At 40.0% G+C, this 10322-nt stretch overlaps 1 protein-coding gene across 1 annotated transcript in view; it reads left to right on the plus strand.

Moving 5' to 3' along the window:
* The window catches only part of ctnna1 (catenin alpha 1), a 100254-nt gene that overhangs the window by 75155 nt on the left and 14777 nt on the right, over nt 1-10322 (plus strand). Inside the window, exon 16 of the mRNA XM_015377159.1 lies at nt 2907-3012. Within this exon, the coding sequence (XP_015232645.1) occupies nt 2907-3012 (106 nt within the window). The remainder of the gene's footprint in view (nt 1-2906; nt 3013-10322) is intronic.

Consider the following 10322-nt stretch of genomic DNA (forward strand, 5'->3'; position numbering starts at 1 on the left):
GTGGCCTGTGAATCGTGATTCGAATCGAATCGTGATTCCTTTGGCAATACCCACCCCTAATCTTGACTATGGGTATGCTGATCTGACAGAACACCGGGGATGGGTCGCAGCCCCAACACAACACCAACCAGGACTAAACTGGAGAAAAGGGATGGAAGCTTATAAAGGGAGGAAAAAAGCTATACAGTATCTGCAAACTGTTTAATATTGAAGTTAGGTCCCCCTGAAGGCAGCTGCGCCTCGGAACTTCCCCACCGGTTCTTTACCTGGGAGCAAGTTATTTATAAAAAAGGACTATAAAACAGGAGTAAAAACGGAACGGCGTTTATTCCAGGCCAGGTCGTTACAGGACAGAGAAAAGGCTTCGAGTCGGCACAGCTCTGGGCTCAAAAAAAACATCAGCGAGCGTCCGGCAAAGATTAGAAATTGATATGTCTGGGTTTAACTGTTAACCAAAGTTCCTTCAAGCCTAACTTTCCTTAACATAAACAGTGAATCTAACATTAGCTTAGCTCAGACGAAGCTGCAAATTTAATCTCAATCCTTTTGGAGCATATTGCTACTGCGCCAGAACACATTTAATACTGTGTTAAGCTAATTTTTTTAAATGCTGAAATCACTTAACCAATTTTCAATTCAGTTTATTTCTATTGCTCCAATTCACAACACGTGTCATCTCAAGTCACTTTCCAGTTCACCAGATCATCCAGTCAGATTGAATCAAAGTTTTCTATCTAAGGAAAACCAGTTGATTGCATTGACTCAGTGTCCCTCACACTAAGCATGCTTGTAGCAACAGTGGAGAATGTAAATTTTTTAAGAAAACGTTGATTAGCCAGAGGGGGTGAGACTTCCTGAAAAGGAGCCAGTAACGGGCAGTTTACTTTCCCTGATTGGTTCCACCCTAAAAAGTTATGAGCACAAAAATGGATCCACAGGAGCAAATCTAAAGGAACATAAAAAGCAAGAGAGCAGAGAAGGAGCATGAACTGATGGTTGGGACATATTGGGAGCCTAAGACTATTAAATCTGCAGGTATTAAACGTTCAAAATGCTTGTGGAGGGTAGTTTACTTGGTTATGTTTTAAATAAAACTGGCCGTATAAGTATTTATTACACATCTGCACTTTTGGCAGAATTCTGGCTTTATTTTAAACAAACCTTTTATTACTTTATTGCCGGTAAGTTGCTCCTATAAATAAAACTTGCAGTTCAAGGTTTAACATCCATTGTTTCAACCTACACTCTGTTTGTGTGTCCAAGGGAGCACACAGATATTTGGCAGCCAACAAATTTATCCGAACATTATGCCTTCACTCTGGTATTCTGCTATAGCGGTGGGAAGGTCAGCAGCCAGTGAATTCAGCCTACACCCGAATTATTGTCCTTTGAACCTTGAGATGGTGTAAAGCTCCGCCAAGGTTAATGCTGTATTAGGTAATCGACCTCTTCTGGCAAATCTGGAGTGTGTGAGGAATTGATGTCATCTTCAGCATTGCTTGTGGCTGTAGAGCAGCTCTCATGGTTTGGCTACACGCAGTATATCTGGCAGCCACATGTCGCAGAAGTCACTGTAGTGCTCTGTTTACACGCATCTGTTGGAGCCAAAGACCCGCAGCCTGGAAACGCCTTCCTGTTCGTCCTCATGAATTCATTCTTCATATCAAACCTGTAAAAGTTTCTGTCCTCTTTTATTTTTGTGACCTGTTTTTTTTTGCTGGTGTTGTAGAAATGGTTCAAAACCACTGGTTGTATATAGATATAAAAAAGGGGGACATTACTGGTCTGATATAAATCAGTTGGGACTTTTCCTTATGATGTTTTTTAGAACAAACCTAACCATTTTTTTTTTTATTTTGCTTGCATGCCTTTTTTCTCCCCACTCCCCAAAGCATCACAATGCTTTCAGCTCTGTCTCCAGGGGTTGGCTCGTCCCATGAGGACCTCCAGCATGTGCTCTGACGCATGGCCTTTTCCTCTAGGACCCTGGCTTGTTTAACATCAGAGCAGCAGAGGGGGAACAAGAGAAGGAATGTCTGGAGATGGGAGGGAAGGAAAGAGGAAAGGAGAGAACCGAACACGAAATTCCATCTGTTCTGGGTTGGATGGCTGTTTTTATTTTTTTTAGCCTGGAGAGAGCAGCTTTGAATCCAATTTGTCTCTCTTGCCAACTGTGTCCCAGAAGTCCCTTGAGGGGTGCTGAAAAAACGCAAATAGCTGACAAGCTTTTACGCTGGGTCAGGTCAGAGCTGGACTGAGCTGGGTTTGGACAGTTTGTGTCTCAATAGGGTCAAAATGGATATTCTATGTCGCAAAAAGTTTAGTGCAGCTTTAAGTTTATTTATTATTCATTTCTCTGCTGTTTATTTGATTCTTCTTTCTCGTTCTTTAAAACATAAATTTGCATGTTTTCAGTCGACAGTTTTTCAGATTTTTTTTATTGAATATCTAAACAAATAAATAAATAATAATTGAACTTTATTCATCTCACAATGAAGAAATTTGTTTTTGCATTTAACCCATCCCCTTGGGGAGCAGTGGGCTGCCATTGTGCGGTGCCCGGGGAGCAGTCTGGGGTTAAGGGTCTTGCTCTGAGACCCAGAGTGCAGACTGTGGCGATCCAACCGGGTACTTGCAACCTTCTCAGAGCACAAGCACACTGCTCTAACTCCTAGGCCAGCACGGCCAGCACTCCCTCATGTTCTAATCCTTTTGTGAGTTTTCTTTATTTCTCTGAACTTTACTTGCACCATTCTCAGGGTTTATGAGATGATGCTGCTTCAGATGGAAAACAATCCTCTTAAAGAAACAGGGAATCCATTAAAGAGATTTTACTGCCGCATTACACCGACTCCAAGAGAGAGAAAATATGTTTTTGACTGATGTTTTGCTTCTTTTATTTTCAGGGGAAAGGGGCCACTGAAAAATACTTCTGATGTCATCAGCGCTGCCAAGAAAATTGCCGAAGCGGGATCCAGAATGGACAAACTGGGCCGCACCATCGCTGACCTTGTAAGTTACAATGAACGCTTATCACCAATGGCTCATCTTGGTGTCAGCAACGCCTGAGTGCTCTTAGAATCAGATGAATTTCTTTAGTTATGCCTGTATCCATGTGTTGGGCTCAGTCATGTATTAATTCTGTTCTTTTCTGTCACTCATTTAAACATGCATGTTTTTGAAATAATGTGGAATTTAAAGCTTTCCTCCTTTTTTTTTTTTTTTTTTTTGGTACAAAAAGGCTTTTAAAGCTTTCTGTGGTGAGGTAGCACTTGTCTGCTAGAAATTCTTCCAAAAATCAATACGCAATAGGGCAGCGCCATTAATCGAATTTCTATTTTCTTCCAATTTAAGTCAGACAAATTCGGACAGACATCATGAACTGTCTATAAACGGCAAAGCAGATCAAGTTTTTCTTAAATCACTGTCTTTCACTAAGGCTGCGTGAGACGTTGTTACTATCATAGTAAAATAAATCATAAATATCCATCATTTTAAATGTTTCCTTTTCTCAATATTAGGACATACCGTAAATGCCAAATGATCTAAACCTTTTTTAGTTTTTAGAGAAATGTATAGAATTCAAGCATAGTTTCATCTCCCATGAAACTAAGAGAGGAAAACTAAACATTGGTTTACTTTTTATAGGATTATTAAGAAAGATGAAACCAATTATCTTACTTAGTAATTGATTTAAATGAGTAGATTTTAATTGGTTTAACTTGTAGGTGTTATTTAAGATCAGTGTCAGTTCAAATGCCTTAGTTTATTGAAAGGCAAATCTTTGCTTTGTTGTTCTTAAAGTTAAACCCAAATTAAGAAATATGACTGAAAGTGTTTTTTTTGTTTTGTGTAATGGTTTGTTGACAAGTATTTTTTTTAAAAACCTTTTAGAAATATAATCAGAGTTCCTTCAAGCCGCTTCACAGAATATATGGACCTGCTGCATTTCTATTGGAAAAATGTTGCTTTCCTGTGACATTTTTGTTAAACTGAGGTGTGACAAAGATCGAAATATGTAAAGGCACAGAGGTGAGGAGAGTCGTTTTTGCTTTGTTTTAAATCAATGATTAGTTCAAAGTATTTCGTGAGAATTAAGATAATCGTTCTGAATATAAAGTACAGGTTTAGGTATAAAATCCTGCCTTCAATCTAAAATCCCTGTCGGTAATTCAACACAAGGCTTTACTTAGGTTTGGGGAGTCTGCCTTCATGTTGGCACGCCTACAGTATTGTTGCACTTTATTGCTCTTTACTGAGAGGCCATACTTAATTTATCTTTTAACCTGCAGGAAGACTTGTTGCGTCTGCAGTAGGCCTTCATGTCATTGTGAAAGCATAGAAAACTTTGCTGGTGAAGTTTGCCACAAAGCACACAGAACTCCTCTGTTGGAAGGATATGTTTGCTTCTGTGGTCGACACGTACCAGCTGTGGGTTTTTCTAAAACCACTTTTGTTCAAGAACGCGCTTCCTCTGAAAGGACACAGTCTTCAGATGTCACAGATTTCTGCTCCGAAAACAACAGTTGGCTCTTTCTGTCTCCCTTAATCTGGTTCGCTGACGACAGATGACATGCTGGCAAAAACCAACACCATAAAGGCGGCTTAATGTGGAATAGGTCCCGCCATAGTAAAACGGTTCAGCTTGTTTGTTTTACAATTTTACATCCGAGGACAAGATGAAAATCACCTGGTTTTTTTCTTCTTATATCATTAAAGATATTCTTTTCTAGATGTAGAAAAAGACAATGTTCGTTTTAGCCTAGATAGAAAAACTTTGTGGAAGAGACAAGACATCAGGTGATTCAGGAGGATTTAAGAGGTTAAAGTGAAAAGCTGGTGTTCTAATAAAATATGGCTGATTAACTGATCATCAGCAGGTGTAGCTGCAGCAATAAAAGCAGGAGGCCTGGCTGTGTTCTGCTCTAGCGCATTCTGCTGTGTGTTAATACAAAGGCAGGGGGAAATGCCCATCAATCTAGGAAGTCTTCTAAATCCATTTCCAAATGTCTTCAAGTCAGTCATCCTGCAGTGAGATTATTCACAGCTGGGAAACATTTAAGACGGTTGTCAATCTTTCCAGGAGTGGACGTCCCAGCAAATTTACCTCAAGGTCAGACTCTACTGGGTTTACATGAACTATAAAAACGTAATATCATGCTGTAGAGGCATGACTTGTTAAAGTTCATAACAGTGAAAACGGGACAGACTTTTTAAGGACCCGCGGGTCCTTAAAAAGTCTTAAAATGCATTGAATTCTTCAAAATAAAATTAAGGCCTTAATTGGTATTAAAATGTCTTAAATAAGTCTTTCGTAGGTCTTAATTTTTAAAAAAGATAAATAGGATTATTTTTATTACAATTTATTTTTGTAATCTAAATAAAACGTTAAAATTGGCATTTTTTTTAATTTTTTTTTTTTAAAAACAAAATGGCTCGGAACATACATGAGGCTCAGTGGATTTTTTGCCAGAAGTCATTCAAGCTCAGAACGATGGGAATTAAGGCAGTGGAGTCGGACATGCGAAGCACGAAACACAAAGCGTCAAAATGGAGTTAGAGAGAAACAGCCGGTATTTCTCAGTTTAGTTCCACCCTTGTCTCTGCAACGCCTCCACTTATCACCAAATCAAACATACTAAGAAAACGATATAAAAGAAAAATAACTGCAAAAAAGACTTAGCACTGGTTATGTTGTGGCTTTAAAACTGATTTGTTTTGTTCCCTGCTAAAACAAAGTTTGTGAATTCAGTTAAATAATTGTTAAAATATATCTGTCATTTGGGTGTTTTTAGTTTTCTTCCTGTATGGGAAGCTTTTAAAAATTTGAAACATTAGTGCAGTGGTTTATGTTAAAATAAACCTTTAGGTTAAGTTGTCACAAGCAGGTTTTTCTTGTGTTTCTTTTGAATTTGGTCTTAAATTTTTATTTCAAGTGGCATTAAAACGTCTTGAAAAGTCTTGAATTTAACTTGCCTTATGCTGTAGGAACCCTGCAGGAGAACGTTGAAAAAGATTTGTTGATACAAAAAAAATATGGAAGTAGAACTGATATTTGGAGTTACATCTGGATGAATTAGCATTTGGAGATATGATATTGAGGTAAACATGGAAACCAAGACCGTTTCTCAATTCACAAGAAAGCGAGTTCGGACTTGTGTCCTCACCAAGTATGTTTTTGAGAAGACGGAATACTGTAGTGTGGACATGGGGAGAACGGGAGCACACGGCATAAATATGGGTCAATTGAACAGAAGCGTACTCGTGACGTCACCATACGCTCGGCTCGTCTACAGCTGCTTTTCACCTCCTGTCATTAATAGTCTAGATTATAATAAATTCTGACTTTTTTCATTTAGCGCAGGAATAATAATAAGATAAACACAAATCAAATGAACATTTTGCCAATTAAAACAAAAAGCTCGGCATCAGAACCAGCAGTCCTTCACACACGGCTATGCAGAGAGAGGGCTGCTGCGGACAGGCTGCAGTTACCCTTGGAGGTCCGCTGGTTGCCGTGGTCCCCTCAACTTCAGAATTTATTTTTTTAATTACGCATTAAATCGGTAAATGGGCCATATAGTGACGCTTAAAAGTATAATGTTCTCGCCTCAAATGATATTAAAATGTACTTTTATTGAGCAACAGAAAAGAGAACTTTTAATTTGATACTCTGAGCTCTGTGAGCGCTAACCTGGAAGCTAATGCTGCTACTGCTGCAGCAGTGCATTCTTGGACAGCTGTCAATCACAAGAACAGACAAGTCTGCTCTGATGCATGCTGGGTAAAGAGGGAGGGGCGAGAACAACATCTGGGGACTTTGTCTGTTCTCGGTCTGCTGTTCTTGTGAATTGGAACAGTACTAGGGCTGAGGATGATGACGTTTCACAAGTACACGATCACATGAGAACGCAAAAGTACACATATTGAGAAACGGACCAAATTTAACACAAACCTCCTCCCAGCCTTTAAGCATGATGGTGGATCGGTGATAATTTGGGCTCGCTTTGCAGCCGCACACATTGGGCACCTTCCTGTCAACCATGAACCCCTTTATAAACCAAGGTGTCCTAAAAATAGGACCGTTTTCTGACTGACAGCTGGAATGTTACATAAACTAGGTCTTGAAGGGACCTGAACGCTGGCAACAATTCTACAGCATAACGACTGAAAATAAGGAAAATCCATTCAAAGGCACCAAACTGAGTGAATTACTTGAAAAATGCACATAATTTCCTCTAAACTACGATAAACCTAAACATTGTTGTTAAAAATCAATGACTCAGGATTCTCCCCAATGATGTGAAAGACATGCTGCCTCCAAGTTACCACTGCTAAAAGTGCTTTTATAATCTTTCGAATTAAATGGAATATTTGATGGGTACGTTCTTGTTAGAGCTGGACAATTAATTACATTTGTATTTTAATTACAATTTTCAAATCACTGAGGAACTCATTTTGGTCCAATTTAGCAAGAATCAAACACTGATTTTCTCACTCCAGGTATAAACTATAAATCTCTGAAGAGAAACATTGCCATGGTTGCGCTCGGTGCAAAGGAAAATCAGGGTAAATCTCAATACCGGTTGAAAGGAATCCCAACTGGTTATCGGTAAAATAGTTCAGCTCTTGTGTTTTTGACACTTTAAGTAATAAAGTTAAAACCCGACTGGGCTGATCAATTTGAATGTCAGCTTTAACTACAACACATAGATTTGGTTTGATTTTGGAAGTGGAGAAACCTCCAAAAAGCAGCGGTGCTCATTACCGCTACACCTGCTCTATGAAAGGTTAAGATTCAGTAATGACTTTCTGGGTGTCTAGTTAGTGCTCAACTATTGGATTTGCGGATACCTTCACTAACTGGAAACATCTGCTCTTAGGCTCCAGCAGACTTCTCTCCCTCATTGTCAGACATAATGAGCTGCTGGCCCTCTGGAACCCAGCACATCCGATATTTTATTTAAGGCGCCCTCAGACGTTTAATATTGGAGAAGGCTGTCTATCACAAAGTAACTGTCTTACCTGTGCTGACCTAATTGCATTTGAATCATATGAAAAGGGAATAAGCTGCCCTGGAAAGTCCCTTTTATATGCCTCGCTGCAGCTTTTGAAGATGCATATTCGCTTTAATGAAAACGGTGTTATCCCCCAAAGAAAACAGATGGGCAGCTGTGCAGGTGTGTATATATGTTGTTCTGTGCATGTCTGCATGCAATGCTTCTGTTGACTGGCATTGGGTCTCTGCAGGCACATATGCATAGATGTGTCGGATCCAGAGGAGTATTTTATCCTTTTATCCTCTTCTATTTGTAGAAACTTGTTTCCATCTTTTTATGTATATCTTCCATCGATGTGCGCATGTAGAGACATCCTTTTAAAAGATTTTTGAGTTTAAAGCACTCAAAGTATAAATAAATGAAAAGCTTTGGCTGTTGAAACAGATGTCGTAGCCAAGAGTAAGGACCCCTTCAGCCTCTGAACCCATCCAGCTGTCCCTCTTAGCCTTCTCTATCTTGGCACGGACCAAAACATTAACAGACCAGGCGACTTTTGGCCCCAGCGTTTCCAACGAGGGCGCCTGGAGATCGTTGTGGGGTGGGGGGAAAGAGAATGCTTCAGTTTGTAGAGGTAGAAAGAAGGGGGCAGTGCGTTTTTGTGGAGAGAGGTATAAACCTCTCGAGAGATGAATCCATTAAGAGTGCTTCGCCTTTTAATTAGCAGCATAATTGCCAGGTGGCAGATAATTTTTTTCTTTTTTCTTTTTCATGCCGACGGTTTATATTTGGGGCCATACCTCTAACAAAGCCGGAGATGCCAAAGGACCACTTGCAGCTCCGCATGGCACATGGGGAGGGTGGACATATTCTAGCAGCGGTAGTTAAGTGAATCAACGCTTGGATGCTCACATACTGACAGAGTCAGAGAAGCAAAGGCAATGCTGGGACTGCTCATTAACCTAGGCATATTAATCACTTGCGTTCTGTGCCTCTGGCCTGCAGGGCCTGTGAGGGTTTGCTCCTCATATAAAACACATTGGCAGATGGTCCCAGACTGATGGAAGCGCAGCTCACCCCACCTTTTCCTCTTTGTTTTTTCAGAACTCTGCCTGGTTGTGTCATGGTCCGAGAATATTGTGTTCACCATAAAAGCTGTGCAGGTGTACATGGTGCGGTTTGGGGCTTTTTGCAAGACTGTTAAATATGTGTAATGGAGCCTTATTAAAATTTAAAGAAATGAGTGTAGTGTAGAGATGAGCTGCAGGATTTAGGTCATTGCTGTACAAAGGTCTGCACTGCAGTTTATTAAGAATTTATGACGCTCTCTGCAGGGAACCTTATGAGGATTTCATCTGAATTGGCCGGTAAACAAATGATGCTATGTAATTGAGATTTACAATATAAAAGTGTGATCCACTCTTTAGCCTATAAATTATGTCAGGTCGCCTTTTTCCCATATAAACACTTAAATACACACAGAAAAGGGGCTGGCGTATTCAATCAGTGCGCTCTAACTGTTTTTGTGTGGGCTGTGGGAGTTCTGTTCTCATGATGTATACGGACAACACAGAGTGTACTTTTCCAATTTGCATTCAATCAGTGGGGATTTATGGTGATCCATAGGCTCTGTTGCTGGTCACAGTCTAATCCCAGGTCTTGCCCCAGACTCTCTGAAACGGACAGCTTGTAAATTACCTCCTGCAGCAAAGAAGGAAAATCACCAAGATAGTCCACAAATTCTCAGCTCAGCAGATCAGGGGTCAATCGTGGCCTAACTGCAATTTATCCTAATCTAGTGAAGCTCTTATTTTCTCTGCTTGTTTATTATTCAATTCTGGAATGTTAAGAGCTTTGCTTTTGTTATCGTTCAGACATTTATGGGGTGGAGAGTCTGATGCATCATTCTTGGTTTTGAATAATTACAGAGCAAAATGTCCCGTCCCTCCCCTTTGGATAAAGATTTTATACCTCAGAGTGCTAATTATTTTGTTTTGGCTTCACTAAGCCTCATTTTTTAGTCACACCAGTTTCCTTTTCTGGCTCACTGTCAAAATGTAATGGAAATGGTTTGATCCAAAATTGAAGCATTTTGTGGATGGATTTGGTGAGGATTGCTACACATTGCCTCACGGTGGAAAGAACGACTTATATATATGTATATATACGCTCTATATACACTCACCGGCCACTTTATTAGGTACCCCATGCTAGTAACGGGTTGGACCCCCTTTTGCCTTCAGAACTGCCTCAATTCTTCGTGGCATAGATACAACAAGGTGCTGGAAGCATTCCTCAGGGAGTTTGGTCCATATTGACATGATG

This window comes from Cyprinodon variegatus, unplaced genomic scaffold, assembly GCF_000732505.1.
Source record: "Cyprinodon variegatus isolate N-32 unplaced genomic scaffold, C_variegatus-1.0 Scaffold8, whole genome shotgun sequence".
NCBI lineage: Eukaryota > Metazoa > Chordata > Actinopteri > Cyprinodontiformes > Cyprinodontidae > Cyprinodon > Cyprinodon variegatus.